Here is a 16,432-nt window from a genome sequence, read left to right on the forward strand (position 1 = left end):
ACGGTTGATGTTCAAGCTCATATCAGAGTCTGGATGACTGACGTCCATCGCCGGTGGGCCCACGGACCAGGCTGTCGGGCCGGTACCGAAGATTGAGAAGAGGCGCTCGAGCCGGAGTAGACCGTTCTTGCAGCCGAACCTTGTCAAGTGCCGGGGTACATGCAGGTAGACGAGCTACACTCTGCTCGAGCACCTCCTCAACACTGCTCAGTCGATCGTCGACCGTGCGCCACCTGTACCACCCCGGTCGAATCTGCGCCTTTCCGTCCCGAGGACGAAGCCTTTGGTCATCCTTCACGTCTCTGGCTGCGGGCGATGCAGAAGAGCGGTAGCGGGAAGCAGGTAGCGGTGAGAAAGTGATCTATGACATATATCTCGCCAGCCGCATCACGTCCCACTCCTCGTCTCACGCTCGCCTCTGGACGGAGGCGTGGTCTGAGCGCCTAACCTATACTGATCTGTGTCACTACTCCGCAGCACCCTGGACCACACATCTTCGGCGCCATGCTTTTGGGGACTCGAATTCGCCGTAATAGGAAGCAGCTTTGCCCGATTCTTGAGGATCGTTGGTATCATAGCATGCAAGGACGTCCGCAGCCAGTGATTCTGAGCTTTGGTTGTCCTCCTGACGGACAGGGATTGTTCGTTCAGAGAGACCGTTCAGATGTGGGGATTATGCATATGCTGCAGGACTGTGCGGTTGACGATGAGTTCTGCTGAGCAGCTGCAATAGCATATAGGCTGGGCGTGTACCCTCTGACACGAAAAGGTGGCTGCAATTTCCAGCGCGCGAAGTTGTAGTCTGTATTCTGATATTGGAACTGTTTTGTCTTTTGGTGGTCTGCTTGTTCTTGAACCGCACAATCACCGCACTAACCTAGTCCTGCGAGTGAGCTAATAAGTGCGTTCGAATGACGGTCTAAGAGCTAACAGCGTAAGCAGCTCCTATATAACATCACAGTTCAGAAGATCCTTCAAGTGATCGCAGACCGAAAGAAGAACATCATGTGTCAAGTGAGTGGTTTTGCCATCTTTGTATCACAGCAGTGGCTCACAGACTGCTCAGTACGAAGTGATCCACTTTCACTGCGGTCATGCAGGCCGGCGATTGATCAAGCACTGTCACGTCGCCCGCAATACGGCGGATCATCAGTGTTTCGGTGCCTGGTCCATCAAGCGCGAGTGGGTTAGCGCGAACCAGTTGTGTCAGTCTTGCAACCAGCAGCAAGCTGTCATTCGACGAGCGCATCAGGCGCAGATGCGAATCTGAAGGCAGCTTCCTACGGCACTGCATTCCATTATTCGGGTACTGTCGGTACTGCTCCTTTGGGCGACATGCGTTCGTGACCATACTCATCTAAGTGCTTTGATTTGGCGTTGGGTCGGTAACCAACATGAGCACACGAATGTCAGCAAGTCAACCGGTTGGGGGTGGAAGTCTAGGCAGGTCAGAGGCGTCCTCGGAAATGATCGTGAGTCTTCATGCTTGTACGGCTGATCTACGCACTATTCGCGCGAACGACTTTACCCTTGATGTTGTAGCGCTTGCTGAAGAAAGTGAACCAGTCGTTCAGAACCTTCTTGTGCTCATCGGACAGGTCCTCCCACTCCGGACTGCAGTCTTCTTCCTTCAGTGATGACTGCGCGAGTGCTCGTGATGCATCCTTGCCGGCGAAGACTACCGATGTTATAAGCTGTTGATATAAACAGAGCACGGTACGTCCTTCTGCTCACGCTTGTACGAGCCTTCTGGTCCGTAAGCCTTGTTGCCAGATACATCGAATACGGTACCCTGAGACTGTCAGTCTAGGATGCGGTGTCGCCTCTCCCAAGGCTGATACTACTTTGATGGCGACATATGTCGGATAGTCGGCATGAGTGCCTGTGACCGTTAGAGCCGCCGTCGTGGTTGAACGTCTATGCCATGCATTGACCCACCGTCACATTTGGCCAGATAGTCGAGGGTGATGGGATCGTCCCTTGGTGCATCGAGCTCGACCTTCTGCTTCGGTTCAAAGGACATCGTGATAAATTTCACCCTGCTTTCAACCCAGCTGTATCTGTACTGGATGAAGTGTAAGTTCTTTGTCAAGCAGAATGGAAATGTGAGTGAAAGGTCGGTACGGGAGCTGCCATCTATGTGTACTGTAGGTGGGGCCAGCTTCCGCTAACATCAACTCTTGTGCGATAGTCACTTTAGCAATTCCAAGCCTTGCAGCTATCGCTCCGCGGATACAAATGTGTCCTCGGATGCCTGTATGATGTCTAATACGACGAGCATATAATGAACGACAGTCTAGACGTTTGATGTACAAGGTACATATCCCACTTGTCAATCATTCCTACTCCGTGACCATTGCCCGGCTACCATGAGCCTCTTCTGCTCTCACTTGATGGACAACGCTGGAGCTCTGCTATCAATTCATGTTCCAAGGCTCATCCTCCCAGGGTTCCCGCGGCAGTCGTGCCATTGGTAATCACTTCGCAACACATTCAAGTCTCACGGATTGCTCCTCGACCCGTGCTCTCTACTCGTGACGCCCCGGAGACGTCTGGTATAGTAGTCCTCCCGCTGAGGTAGAAACCGTGCGGTAACCGCGGGTAGCCATCATTCAGACGGTGATTGCTTAACCTGCCGTCACTCGTCCCAGTACTAAGCTGGAGCATTCCGAACTCCTCACCCGACGGCATCCCCCACTGCTCACCAAGCCGACCGTGGGGGTCATAGTTAGGGTCGTGGTCGTACGGTGTCTCATCATGGATCATACGACGTCCTGAACCTCTGGTTCGAGACCAAAGGGTCTGATCACGCTGGGAAGCGAAGATTGAGTCCATATCATCGCCCCATCCAACGAGCTCTGACTGCGATTCAAAAGGCTGTAGGTTGCCGTGATTCATGGATAGCCGAAAGGCTCGTCATAGTACCCAACATGTACGTTTAGGGCGAGCATACGCGGTCGTAGATCAAGTTGCCCGAAGGGTCGGTACGTCATTCCGCTGCCGTCTTGACATGGAAAGATGCCGCTTGGGACGTACTCATCGAAGTCCAATGGATGTGGCCGATAAGCGTGTGGCCATTGGGCACGTCAAAGTCATCCATAGGAATCATCGGATCTCCATAACTGCCGTAGTCACCAAATCCGTATGACGCCATAGCAGCTGAAGTCGCGAGCGGATCTTTGGCAGGTATACGATCACAAAGGTCTGGAATATTGTGAAGATCGACAGAAGGGCTGGGTAACTGTGCCACAGAGCCCATAGTTGTTTTAGCACCGCAACGCAGCGTCAAGTAGCATTCAGAGCAGCATCACAAATCTTATATGCCCGTTCGCTGTTGGTAGTCACTACACCAAGTACGGCGAGAGTGATTACCATAGCCCTAGACGTACGCAATGTGGAAGTTATCGTCATCGAGCTACGAAAGCCGTTAATTTTGTGTCCATGTGTCGTCCATGCTGACCGGTGACACGCAGCGTCAGTTTCGGCTAGCTCTCGAGCTGCACCGTGAACATTGGACGTCTGTACCGTATCGAGCTGGTCCAGTAGCATGCGCCATCTCAGTGTTATTATGGTGCGTCGAGCTAGACCGTCCTGGTTCAAACCGGACATATTCGCTACAATGTACTCATGAGCGCAGCCATTCAGCTAAACGCCTATTGAAGGTTCCGCAGCCGCTCTAGCACCCGGCGCAATGGTATGCATGCTCCTTTCGACATGATTGTCATGCCGTCTAATTCCGCATCGGCACTTTCACTCTTCTTGAGAATGTCCTCCGTGGCGCTCACTACTCTGTCGATCAATCGCGGGCCTTCAGCCGCCTTGTAATTCCACGCTACTACATCAGCCACACCCTCTAGGCCGGTGCCATTGTCTTCGAGCTTTCTCAAAGCACTGACGACAAATGTTCGACTTCTCAGGAACGTCCTCTCGTTGTACAATGCTGATGGCCGTTGACTGCTCTCCAAGCCCTGCAGCGGTTCGTATCCAGCTTCGTTGAAGTAGGGCTCTCTCACTAGCACGAGGCCTAGTATGCTCACAACGACTTGCAGTAATGTGCTTCCGTTTGCATTCCAGCTTTCGCCCTTCTCTCCGTCCCACGTGCCAAGTAGGCTGAGGCATATCTTGCCATCCTCGTACAGGTTGGGGTTAACACGGCCTTGTCCAATACCACCGAGCGCACTGTCGCCAGGCCACGAGTGGAAGTAAGCCTCCGGAGGCTTGTTAGAGAACTTGTCGGAAAGGTAGAAGTCGACCATGAAAGGGGCGTCAGCGTAAGGTGTATCTGTAGGTCCGATGAAGAGGACACGAAGGAGGTCAAGGCGCGACTCCCAGGTTCGAATGAACACGCCTTGCGGAATTGTGGACGGCGTTTGGAGGATGCGGTGTTCCTTTTGCACGCGCTTCATATGCGTTGCGTTGTTCGTGGTGGGCTCAGAAGCGTAATGATGACTGCTCGGTGGTGCTTCGTCAAGGATTTCGTATGGTGGCGGCTCCGTAGATTTGCCGCTGGATGGCTCATCCTTCTCACCGCGGGCGTTGTGGTTGTCGGGCGGCGTTGGTGAGGTAGATGTAGGCGGTGTCTGCTGAGGCGGAGCATCGGGCATAGTCTCGTCCTCATCTTCGTCTTCTACAGCCGACTCCCAATCCCCACCTTGGACCTCCTCCGCGTCGAGCAACGTACCATCCTCATCTTCGTAGACGGCCCCAGGCTCCTCGTCACCCTGCTCTTCCTCATCATCTTCATCATCTTCGTCATCGTCGTCATCGTCATCCTCAAGATCATCCTCGTCTCCTGCACCTCCTCCCGACCGGTGCCACATAACCACACTTGCATCGTCGTCCGCCAGCAGTACATCCTCAGAATCCACGAAGTGTTCGTACGGATCATCCTCCACGTCCCAGCTATCCACATCTGTGTCGTCAGACCGTATCGCCACCACGACATCTTCTCGACGCAGACAGACGTCTTGAACTTCGTCTGCAGCGCCAAGCCGTATCCTGAGCGTGCCGTCAAGATGCGTATCCACGATTTCGCCAAGCCAGTCGAGATCGTTCGGGCGCGCTTGGACTGTATCTTGCCAGCGCTTGTTCGCAATCAGTACAATGTCTCCGCGCCGGACGTTCATTGCTGCAGGCGCTTCGACGTCGTACAGGCTTAGCTCCTCTTCATCACCGTTCGCTTCGCCCACAACACCCGTAATTAACTGCCGGGAACCAGTATCTTCGTCAAGGTTCGTCGCGTATTGAAGCGTAGCGTCTAGACACCACTTAATGCGCGCCATGCGATCTGTGGCGTTCACGCTTTGCACGACGCCCACCTTACTTGGCTGCCTGACACCTGGCAAGTTTGGTACATCTTGGAGATCGAGTGTATGCGCGACCTCACCAGGCCAGGCGGAGTGTTCGTCGTCAATAGACTGGTCAGGCACCAGATCGATACTTCGCTCCTTTGTTATGCTGAGGTCCTGCCACTGAACGGTGACGTCTGTCTCAAAACTTGTAACATCGAAGACATTCAGGTCATAGCCTAGCGTGGTACTTCGGTCGATGCGGGATAGCTTACCGTTCGCTCTCGAGCCGTCGTACTTGACACATGCACCACTAAGGTCCCTGAACCGCACCCGCATCCCCAGCTGGACGTCAATGTCGGACTGCGATACAGTGGTTGTATGCGACAGCCCAACGGGTGGTCTGGGGCCAGGTCGCGCACGTTCATACACCCGGAAAGACGGTGACTCGAGCTCATGACGCTCAAGTACACTCGACGGCTCAGCGCCTTGGGTACTTCCGATCCTTCTCTGAAGCCAATCGACTTCCACGCCTGTAGGCCTCGTAGCAACCACGGTACCGATCGGTGGTGTATTGGGGCTATATGAGCCAAAGATCCAGCGTCCACGAGCGCGCAGATCACCCTTCTTCGCCTCGACAACGTCGCCTGTAACAAAAGTACCGAGAGCAGACTCGTCTGGGTGCTCTATGAGCTCGTCACTAATCTCTACCACGCAGTTGTCCGCGAGCCTGAGCGTGACTTGGGAAAGTATGCTGGCAACAGAGCCAATCCAGTCCTCGTAGACGATGATGTCTTCTTCCACAATTGTCTCGGAAGATCTCAGCTCTGAAGCGGGTATCTCAAGTAGAGGCGGAGGCACTCCCGTAGACGGACGCTTCCAGCTGTCATCAGGAATGTCTGAGGGGAAGAAGCCTTTCAACACGTGCTTGTCTCGGTATACAACGTCGTGCAGAGGCTGCAGACTGCAGCGAGTGAACGTATTGAGGACAACGCCACTGATCGCATCCTTAGCGTCCTTCTTGACGACATCCCCAATCAGTAGCACGCGTTCTAGCAGCTTGAGTTTCTGCGAGAGCACCAGCTTAACTCTCTGATCATCATGCCACCGTACCAGGACTGTACCCTTTGGTGGCACTCCGTCCTTAAGAAACTTCCGAAAAGTACGCCCACTTATGTCTCGATCACGCTTTATACGGAATTCTTCGCCACGCTGTGGGTGTGGGCTGTGAGAATCGACGTCGGAATGTGTCCGTTCAACGATGCCGAGCTTGGTTTCGTCAGTCCGCTTTGCAACCAAGTCGTCCGGGTATAGAAGCCTGTCCATCGAGGGTGCACTCTGGCGGAAAAGACTGTGGTCCACCAGCCAGGTGTGAGGTGCGCACGCTGCTCCAATATGGATCGGAGTCCGGTTGTTCCGGCGTATCGAAGAACCAATTTTTAATTTCCGCAGTATGGAGGATGGCAAATATCGAGTTTGTCTTGCCGCGTAAAAAGGCAAGCACGGCCCTTGGTCCCAGATTCCGAACCCACTTTCACGTGGCCTGTACAAGGGCCAGGGCTTTGGAGAGACAACACCTTCGTAGACTCCTAACCTCAAAGACAGACACACGGACTGGGATGCGATGTCAGACCTCCACGAATTGCTTGGCCTCTCTTCCAGCCGTGATGCACAGTCGGATACCTATCTCAGCCGTCTGAGCACCCTCTCGCTGGAAGATCTGGTATCGAACGAGCCGGACTCACTCCTACATGCGGCGCAATCTCATCTTCGCAACCTTCAAGCGCTCTCAAAGCGCTCCCATAAAGCTGTAATCGCGTCTACCTCGCACCTTTCACACCTCACGACGCTCCTACCGCAGCTTCAGGCACGGGCTTCAGACCTCCACGAAACTGTACCAGATTTGGAGCGCTCATCTTCCAATTTTGCGCAGAAGTATAATCGATCTGCCGAAGATGCAGCCTTGGACCGGCGGAAGAACGCCCTGCTGCTGTCACGCAACGTAGACAGGGTATCGGATGTGCTAGAGTTGCCTTCACTGCTCTCGTCTTCAGTCGCTGCAGCACAAAGTCTAGCTACTAGCTCAACTACAACTGCTACGACGTCGTATGCGTCGGCGCTGGACATATATGCCCACATCAAGCGCTTGAAAACCCTGTATCCGCAGTCAGACCTTGTAAGGAACATCTCGCGGCAGGCAGAGGCTGAGATCCAGAATCTTACGACTATACTCATCACTTCCCTGCAAAGTCCGTCGCTGAAGCTGGCTGCTGCCATGCGAACGGTTGGGTGGCTACGACGAGTTGCACCAGACCTAGCAGATGATAGGTCCCGGTCCGCGCAGCCTTCTTCCTTGTCAATCAACTCAGTCGATTTCTCCTCTCCTGTGACCTCGTCCGACAGTGTCCTTGGCTCGCTCTTCCTGGTTTGCCGTCTTCGCATGTTACACACGACTCTTGATGCTCTTGAACCTTTACGTGCGCTGGCAGATCAGGAGAGCGTGCGAAAACCACAAGCATCAAACGGCTCGAAGGCTAAGGCTTCGACACAAAGCGCCGCACATGGAAGTCAGAGTGAGCGCTATCTGAAGCGATATATTGAGATCTTCCGCGAGCAGAGCTTTGCCATCATCAGCATGTACAAGAACATCTTCCCATCGCATCTGCCTGCAGCCGAGCAAGGCGCAAACACAACATCAACCCGGTTGGCAAGTGCGTTGTCACCACCACCGTCACCGCTCTCATCCTTCGCATTGCATCTTGTGGATCTGTTCAAGGCGTCGCTGCGGGAGTACATGCCGAACGTTATAGACAAATCCGCACGGGAATCGTTGTGGACACAGGTACTATATTGCGCTGGCAGCCTCGGAAGGCTGGGCGCAGATTTCGGCATGATGGTTGCCTTGCTCGAGGACGAACTAAGGGACGATGAATTGAGCCTAGGGTACGCAGACGAAGAGGCAGAGTGGGTGCAGGTTATGCAGAAGCACCGCGTTCAAGCTTCTCGGCTTGAGGTGCTTGCACGCGGTGTGGGCGGTAGTCGAAAGGCTAGTGCAGATTTGCTCTCGCCCACCACGGTCGTATCTGCTGGGTAGGCGGTATTGACAGTCTCGCACGGCGGGTTGCTTTGGTCGAGACTGCTTTTGGATCCCGAACGATCTGTCCAGAGTTTCGTCGCCGATGCGTACTGGAGCTACCGCTTGCGATCTGTCAGCCGCTCAGTGGACATGCCAGACCACACATTGGATGCATTTAGCAATCGAACAAGTTGGTGACTGGGTCTCCGCCGGTGGGTCGACTATGGCTGGCTTTGTGTTAACCGCATCGTGAGTCTCTGCCTTCTTAGCACATTGGTGGCTTTTCAAGCGAGCAAGCATGGGTGATCGAGGTGTCTGCGGATCTACTCTGGAACATTGAAGGCGACAAAGTCCTTCCTACATACTCTCACGTGCTACCACGAGCGCTTCGATTCGAGATCTCCTGTTGCCACATCATACGCTCGAGTCAGATGGATTGTGATAGACGCACAGGATACTATTATTGTAAGCGTTTGTCGATACACAGCAGTCCAACCATATTTTGGCGGCATGATTCGAAGATGGCAGGAGAACATACGGAGTATGGAGTGCAGGCCGCACGTCGGGATCGGAAGCCGTTATCATTCATCCCCCACAATGCGCGTTCCGATAACCCACGCGAGCATGCTATTTACAGCACTGAGGGCCTGAAACTCTTGAAGGCTGCTCGAATGCGTCCAGTATGATGTTCAGAAGGCGATATAGATACTATTCATATCTTTGTGCGGAGAAGACACGGGACGAAGTCAACATGCCTGTTCATATTAGTGCGTTCGCTTGCCAGCTACCGAGCGTTCCTGCCCTACCCGGCTGATCGGCTGATGATCATTGCCCTGTATGTCAACACCTCCGACGCTAGCAACTTCTTTTGCAGCATTCTCCAGTCTTTGCTGCTATTGTTGGAATGCTCTCTAGGATCGCTTGTTTCAGTCACAGCAGTATGTATCTGAGGTGCGTATGCGTGTGCATACACCAGAAGCGCTATGCCAATGATCGAGGACTGTCATCATGCGGATTCTTCGCCACTTCATAGATCATGAGCAGTCGCAGACGACGGGGCTATGCGTGAGGTAAGGTGAAAGAATATCGAAGTTGGAAGGTCGAAGCCTTATCCAGAAATTACAGTAACTGTCAGCTGTGATGGAAATGTAAGGAGTCATGAGAAGCCAAGCAGATGGGCCTGGAACGTTGAAAGTTTGGTAGACTTCGGCGGACGCCGACTTCTGTGGGGATGCATCGAGTCAAGCCACAAAGCAAATCTGTATGCTGTGGCTGAGGAAAAGCTTACTAGGACGGCTAGACCTAATTCGTGCAATAGCTGATCTTTCGGGTGAGTGCGGAGAGGTTCGCTATGCCTTTCGTGGTAAGTACACGCTCAAGGTGCAGATTCACCAGCCTCATACGCCATGCGGCTCTGGAGAAGCAAAATCTTCCAATCCCTCCTCCACACAGCGTACGTTGCATCGGTCAGAAGAGGTATCTTGGCAGATGCAATGGCGCCTGTACAGTTGTCAGCGTGAAAGGCATTTCCTAGGCGTGTCCGAAATCCGATGTGTCTGTATGTCACGGTGGTGGATAGCTGGATACAGCAAACGGTTGGGTGGGTGACGATGCAGGACGATCAGACTCGAAGCACAAGTTCATGCCACTGGCTATGACATCTTGGACGGAGTGTCGAGAACCCATGATAACATGAAACAGAGCAGCTGCGGATCAATCGAATGACAGCAGTCACTCTTCTGCAGCATTGCAGAAAAAGTAGCCAACCAGAGCTGCTTCGGCCTGCGAGATGAGTACCATGATTCAAGATGACCAGCTCAGATCATCCCACTGTACACCTTACGCAAGCTGCACGAGGCGCAGTTTGTTCCATGCGAGACGTGTACGGTTCAGTGGGTGAGTGGGTGCCGGTCTGCAGTAAAGCGACAAAGCATGGTGAATTGACAGCGAGTCATTGTCGTACTGAGGTAGGCTTGCCGGACAGCAATAGCCCGTACGAAGCGGGTGATGGTCCCCAGTGCGGAGTCTGCGAGTGAATGCTCCCTTCTACCCGCCGGATAGTGAGTGTGCCGGACTGCTCGCTCGACTTGTCACCGTGCGAAGCTCGCAGAACTCCATCGACTGATAGTGCACGCCTCGGCAGATGCAAATCGCTAGTACAGTGAATGTGTACCTGCAGGCCCCCTGGCCTGCATGGGATCTGCTCTGGAAGCGTGGCTGTGTTCGTCTCGAACAGGCAATTGTAGGCCGATCGTGCGCCGACTGCTGCATGCCGCTTTGCAGTCATATCAAAGCCGGCCGACATCCGCTGGTCAAGTCTTGTATAGCTATCCCTTAAGGACTTGCTCTCGCCGACCGTCGCTATCTGGTTCCATGTTGAGGTGTTAGCATACGAGACCGCAGCGAAGTAACAACGCTCTCGACGCCCGCTTACCAATTTGACTTCGCGGCAACCACTTCCGGACGGCGGCTTTTCATTTGGAAAGCGGCCTTGGCGGTCCCTGCGCGGAAGATGTCATGCCTCGAACAAATAATCGCGTCATCCACGGACAATTCGGATTGCGGTTACTTCTCACACGAGCATACGACCTTACTCACTCCTTACGGTTACGAGAACGAGCCCTCCTATTACCCATCATCACATCCAACACATCCTATCACTCCGACCGCGCAATACAACGACTCAGCAATAATTACGCACGCATTGGCATTGCTTCAACAACCCACACCGATCCGCTGTATGCAAAACTTCGACTTCCAACTGTGTAACCCGGACATAGTGCTGCAACGATCCACGCCGACTCCGGCGGCTTTTGCCACTCCTCCTGTATCGTACCACACGTACGACGACTGGCAGATGTTCAACGGCAATGGCGTTTCGGCCGTATCATCGCATTCGCACGGCTTGAAGAGAGCAAGAACACACCAACGGACACCTTCGGCATCGACAGTTGCGAGCAACGGTCCGGCATCACCGTACACGCACAACTTCAGCAATCCGCACATCGCAAACACCGACTTTGCACCGCATTCGCCAGCCCAATTCGCTGATCAAGCGATCGGTGGCTTCTCGAAGAATCTACCTACACCCTCGCAGACCCCGACAGACAGTGTGTTCCTCGGTGGCGGTTACCTGCCGAGTCAAGCCGCGCACACAGGGGCTGCGCACCAGGCTATGAAAGGGTTCTTGATCGATTACCACAATCGAGACTTTGCGCCCGAGCCCGCATACTCTTCCCGGACTATGTCGACCAACGGCAACGACTCGCCAGTGACCCCACAGTCCCACGTGGGCGACATGTCGCACACCGGCCAACACGCCTTGCCACAGAACGGTAAGATCTTGTCGAAGAAAGTAGCGGCCGATTACGATTGCTTACTTTTCAACGATCTAGATCAGCAACAGAATCCAAACGTACACCTTTGGAGAACCGAGTCGCAAGCATACCAAGATGAGTTGTACAACCCCCCAACGACGTCGTACAGCGCAGCACCTGCCGTCAAGCCAGCAAGCACTTTCCTCTCGCCACACCGGAACCTGGTGACAGAGCGGTTACAAACGGCGAACATCGCGCGATCACACTCACCGACATCTTCGTTATCACGTGAGCGCTCTCCTTTTAGGGATGGTTCACCGCTCGCTCCACTTGGAGGGTGGCGATCTCCGGGCCCAGGAGTAGGAACAGCTGCCAGTCTTAGGCACCAACAGAAGGAACAGGCCGATCAAGCAGAGCTACTACAGCACATGCCACCGCTGCAACGCGAGCCCACTAAAACCATTTCACCGAAAGATGCTGTGCTGGATTACGACGGACCGGAGCAACCATCACTGTTCCAGGACTCCATTCCAGCAGGCTATAAGCCGCATAACGGTGCCACAGAGCAGTGGCCAAGCAACTACTATAGCCAGTCGGGAGCGGCCTTTGGCAACCTCCAGGCGCCAAGTCAGCAGTCCTACGCCAACTTTCGCGCCACTCAATCAGCTGACGGCTTGCCCGGTGGTGACGCTATAAACTTTGGCGGTTTGCCACCATCTGGTCAAAGCCTTCTACAAAATGGAACAAGTTTCGATAACACTTACGCGGCACCGAAGATGGATTCAACACCGGAGTTTCCGGCTCACCTTACTACTATGGAGTCGTCCATCAGCGACAACGGCCCACCGGTTTCGTCACAAGACAGTACGATGATCACTTCAGCACTCACGCGACCTTCGGACACACGCGCGGCTACCGGCACGTACACTTGCACATACCACGGCTGCACCCAGCGCTTCGAGTCACCAGCAAGTCTACAGAGGCACAAGCGAGACTATCACCGCTCCCAGCAACGTCATAGGGATGGCAGCGGCACCGCGTCATCAGCGGAAGCCTCGACATCGCCACCGCCTACGGATTCACCTGGGCCAGCTGGCGCTGGGCTGACCTCCGCTGCACTTGCGGCTCGCAACTCTCAGGCCGGCCCGCATAAGTGCATGCGAACTAATCCTTCCACCGGCAAGCCTTGTGGCACGATCTTCTCAAGGCCGTACGATCTGACTCGTCACGAGGATACGATACACAACAACCGTAAGCAGAAGGTCAGGTGTCCTATGTGTCGGGACGAGAAGACATTCTCGCGCAACGACGCGCTCACGAGGCATATGCGCGTGGTCCACCCTGAAGTGGAGGAGCTTGGTAGACGGAAGCGTGGCCGTGACTGAACTGGTCTCAGCCGATGAAGAATGACGGTGGAGTGTGCTCTACGCAATCAAATCGTTCGAGCAAGGCAACTAGATTCGCGAATGTCAGCGCAGCTGTAATCACGAGCGCCATACAGCGCCTATTCGCGGCCGAGATGACGAATGCTTCGAGGCTCAGCTGCCTTGGCAGTATACTGAACAACAGCACAAACGGCAGCAACACGAGTACGCAGGTTGTATGGCCAGCAATACAATGCACTGCAGACGGATTCTTTGTCGTCCGAGCGGCGACCTGCATCATGCAGCGTGAGTCGGTGGCGTAAGCCGAAAATTATGAAGTTCTGAAATGTTTCGAACTCACTCTTGGCGACCGCTCGGAGAGTACTCGGCTCGCTTTTAACCGGACTTACCGGCCTGTCCGGCTTGTTGGGAGACGAACTGCAACACACCACGCTGTGTGTTGTTCAGCGGGTGAGTGTTGGGAACACGAGCAATGATCGTGGATAGAACGTTACATCGGCACGCCCGATGATCAAGTGGTAATGATTTTCTTGTTTGTAATCACGACGCGATGGAGAAAACGTCTTTTCTTTGCAAGCATTGCATCCAGGCAGACAGAGATCTTAGTGCATGGCGATGGCTGGGTTTGTAACGACCAAGAAGTGTACGAATAGGCTATGTAATGGTGTCAAAATGGGTGGCGCTGGATCGCCACGTCATGCATGGTAGACGCTAGAGCAGACTTACAACATTTACTGTAATCAGTCATCCGTTTCATACTCCATCTCATTAGCTGCCTTATGCAAGTCTGAATGCGGCTGCGACATCCCCGCTTGGCAGCGTGGAGCTTGTAGCAGGCGATGCGAGCGAAAGGAGCATAAAGGCAGAGACGCAGACGTTGGAATATAGCTTGGGATTGAGGGATGTTCCCAATCACGTAGGAGCACTTGAACACTTGACGCAGCCAATAGCTGTTCGCAAAGGCGCTCTAACTTTGAGATGGTGCACTAGGAACATTTGTGGATGGAACGCCATACTCGAGATATCTCTAAGGTTCTCCGGTTCATTGATGATTCGCATCGTCCGCTTAGCGGCTTAGGGTAGTGTTTGTAGGCTTGAGGATAGCCGGCACCTATATACGCTCAGCTTTGTCTTCATAGTGCACCCAACGTGACAACATGTATGTACGGTTTGACGGACACCATGGCTGCCTTGTTCATAAGCAATGGATGTGAGATCGTGCTTTCAGCATGCTGTGTATCCTAATTCGATAGCCAGTGTATCAATATCTGTTGTCACTTTGGCTGCTCATTCCACGACTTACGGTTTCGGGATGCTAACATGGGAGGTACGGTGCCCTCTAGAACACATTTTTGGTTAGCTGCCTACCATTCCACGATGTCCTAATGAACATTCATGACTTAGGAAACGGTGGAGCAGCGGCCAGCTTTCCAAGTACCAGAATCCGTATCATGGACTTTCATCACCTCACTCCACAGCTCAGGCACTCGAATGTCCGTGGGGAGGTGTTCCGATATGGGATAGCGAAGTGGGAATGGATGTACTTCTCATCTGGCTGTCTGCTGCAGCTTTTTCGAGCGTCCATGCCAGTCCTTGTCCCTTGCTTGGCCGGCGTGCCATCTTATTCTTGACGCGCCAGGCGGCGCGTACACTCCCCGCAACACTTCTTCTTGCATCCCATGCACTCCCAGATTTGCATAAAGCCCCCAAGGCCGCAAGGGGAACAGCGCCACATGATCAATGTCGTCTCGGACAATAGCTGCTTGACTACATGCCCGACATGGCCGTTCTATGGGGACGTCAGCATGTCCATCAGCTGACCAAAATTGCAGGATATATTGCTCAGGGTGGTAGGCTGCGCTATTACTGCTGTTGTGAGCTTTTACGGTTGATGTTAAGGTTGTAGAGGTGAGAGTAAATCCATGTGTAACCCCCAGTGGTAGCTTGTTCGTTTGTTTGTGCCTTCGTCGTGACCCATTTCGACTCTTGAGATTGACTCGCGGGATGACACTGGCTTCGCTATACGCGCCGAATTTAAGAGTCAGCCCTCTTGAAGTCAGTGGCATGGTCAGAAACGAATCAGCACTCCTCGGGCACATGGGAAAGCCTTGAAATCGACCCATAAGACCACATGCATTCACCGACGAGGTAGGCTTCAGGTGTGCGCCTGCCCCTTCTTCATCGCCTCTGCGGCTCCCTCGAAGCCCTCCACCGCCCCTGCTTCGAGACGACGAGCAGCACATTCAGTGCAGAGTGTGGACGACACGCTTGAGATCACCGTAGAAAGGTCGACAAGCAAGCAGAGAGCGGGAAGTCATGGACATATTATCAGGAGAATGACTTGGCCTGTAGCGAAGCCAAGGCATCGCGCTCGCCCACCGCCCATACGCCAACTCATTGTCGCTCGATACCAGATCATAGAGGACGTCGAAGCCTTAGGTTGTGAAATTGAAATACGACTCGTCGCGCGCGAGCACGCTGGGTGCGTGTCACACCTGCAGGGTGGCAAGCGAGAGTGTCCCACGCCGTGTGGACGTCGTGGTCTTCCTCTGCCAACCATGCATTGATGCAAGGCAGCGACAGACCTCGACTTGCAGGCTCGCACGCTGGCGGAAAGCATTCTATGAGCCGAAGCAGCCGATGCGAGTCGCTAGACAAATCGCACTCAACCAGGAACAACCTGCGCGTTGAAGTCGCTGTTGGCTTGGCAGAAACCAAGCCCGACACCAAGCACTTGCTCGGTTGGTGCGAGTGGAATTATACTTGGCACAGACATTGCACAACCTCGACCAGCTTCTCCGCATTTGGTCTGTAGTCATACAGCTGCAGCCACGGTAGGAGCGCCATTGTCGTGTGATCGCATGCGGTAGCTTCACGCTCGCTCACGGCGCATGTAGCCAAGTATTGAGCAGCCACGGAGGAAGCACAACACTGCGATCTGTCACAAGAGCAAGATCAAACAGCTGGATGGCTACACTATGGTAGTCAGTGCTGGCCGAGTGCCGGTCCGCATCTGGGTGTGTATGGTCTCGATGGCGGCATCCATATTGCGTTATACAGCATCGCCAAACTAACACCGTCAACGCCAAAAGAATCGCGTAAGCGCCCAGCTAAAGGACGATCGATCAAGGCGGTGATTGGCCAGGCTGCGGAGAAGAGGCCCAGTACCTGTTGCCTGAGACTCGATACGCTTCGAGCTCGTGGTGGTCACATACTGATTTCATGGAGATCGAGCTCAGTCCACGCCGCAGCTCAGAGTATGGTGTGACACCTCAGAGTATGGTTTGACACCCTGGACTGGCGTATCGTGCAGTGTGTATGCATGAGACCTAATCGGCTAGATCGCGAGCCGAATAAGGTACTGTA

General features: G+C 53.8%; 8 protein-coding genes across 8 annotated transcripts; 4 read left to right on the forward strand and 4 right to left on the reverse strand.

The window, feature by feature from the left end:
* Nucleotides 1-837: 837 nt before the first annotated feature.
* Nucleotides 838-1,505, forward strand: BAUCODRAFT_153457 (uncharacterized protein). The gene is made up of 3 exons (XM_007674097.1): nt 838-889; nt 943-1,014; nt 1,067-1,505. The coding sequence occupies exons 2-3, from the start codon at nt 1,006-1,008 to the stop codon at nt 1,268-1,270; spliced, it is 213 nt and encodes a 70-aa protein (XP_007672287.1). The 5' UTR covers nt 838-889; nt 943-1,005; the 3' UTR covers nt 1,271-1,505.
* Nucleotides 1,500-2,023, reverse strand: BAUCODRAFT_60959 (uncharacterized protein; the record flags this gene model as incomplete). The annotated part of the gene is made up of 4 exons (XM_007674098.1): nt 1,500-1,678; nt 1,735-1,792; nt 1,845-1,882; nt 1,939-2,023. 4 exons carry the CDS (start codon nt 2,021-2,023, stop codon nt 1,500-1,502), a joined length of 360 nt encoding a protein of 119 aa, XP_007672288.1.
* A 204-nt stretch (nt 2,024-2,227) lies between these two features.
* Nucleotides 2,228-3,259, reverse strand: BAUCODRAFT_128099 (uncharacterized protein; the record flags this gene model as incomplete). The annotated part of the gene is made up of 2 exons (XM_007674099.1): nt 2,228-2,912; nt 3,037-3,259. The coding sequence occupies 2 exons, from the start codon at nt 3,257-3,259 to the stop codon at nt 2,494-2,496; spliced, it is 642 nt and encodes a 213-aa protein (XP_007672289.1). The 3' UTR covers nt 2,228-2,493.
* A 394-nt stretch (nt 3,260-3,653) lies between these two features.
* On the reverse strand, nt 3,654-6,614 carry BAUCODRAFT_62478 (uncharacterized protein; the record flags this gene model as incomplete). The annotated part of the gene is made up of 3 exons (XM_007674100.1): nt 3,654-4,784; nt 4,896-6,202; nt 6,254-6,614. 3 exons carry the CDS (start codon nt 6,612-6,614, stop codon nt 3,654-3,656), a joined length of 2,799 nt encoding a protein of 932 aa, XP_007672290.1.
* A 298-nt stretch (nt 6,615-6,912) lies between these two features.
* Nucleotides 6,913-8,382, forward strand: BAUCODRAFT_144676 (uncharacterized protein; the record flags this gene model as incomplete). The annotated part of the gene is made up of 1 exon (XM_007674101.1): nt 6,913-8,382. One exon carries the CDS (start codon nt 6,913-6,915, stop codon nt 8,380-8,382), a length of 1,470 nt encoding a protein of 489 aa, XP_007672291.1.
* A 1,439-nt stretch (nt 8,383-9,821) lies between these two features.
* Nucleotides 9,822-10,639, forward strand: BAUCODRAFT_29501 (uncharacterized protein). Its single transcript, XM_007674102.1, has one exon. It carries the CDS (start codon nt 10,173-10,175, stop codon nt 10,398-10,400), a length of 228 nt encoding a protein of 75 aa, XP_007672292.1. The 5' UTR covers nt 9,822-10,172; the 3' UTR covers nt 10,401-10,639.
* Nucleotides 10,640-10,876: 237 nt separating this feature from the next.
* On the forward strand, nt 10,877-13,066 carry BAUCODRAFT_118821 (uncharacterized protein; the record flags this gene model as incomplete). Its single annotated transcript, XM_007674103.1, has 2 exons — nt 10,877-11,699; nt 11,760-13,066. The coding sequence occupies 2 exons, from the start codon at nt 10,877-10,879 to the stop codon at nt 13,064-13,066; spliced, it is 2,130 nt and encodes a 709-aa protein (XP_007672293.1).
* Nucleotides 13,067-14,613: 1,547 nt separating this feature from the next.
* BAUCODRAFT_118822 (uncharacterized protein) lies at nt 14,614-15,309 on the reverse strand (the record flags this gene model as incomplete). The annotated part of the gene is made up of 1 exon (XM_007674104.1): nt 14,614-15,309. The coding sequence occupies one exon, from the start codon at nt 15,307-15,309 to the stop codon at nt 14,614-14,616; it is 696 nt and encodes a 231-aa protein (XP_007672294.1).
* Nucleotides 15,310-16,432: the final 1,123 nt, after the last annotated feature.

This window comes from Baudoinia panamericana (assembly GCF_000338955.1).
Source record: "Baudoinia panamericana UAMH 10762 unplaced genomic scaffold BAUCOscaffold_1, whole genome shotgun sequence".
Lineage (NCBI taxonomy): Eukaryota > Fungi > Ascomycota > Dothideomycetes > Mycosphaerellales > Teratosphaeriaceae > Baudoinia > Baudoinia panamericana.

Bases quoted from the DNA above. Each gene is read 5' to 3' on its own strand.
- BAUCODRAFT_29501 (XM_007674102.1), top strand. From the start codon at position 10,173: ATGACCAGCTCAGATCATCCCACTGTACACCTTACGCAAGCTGCACGA.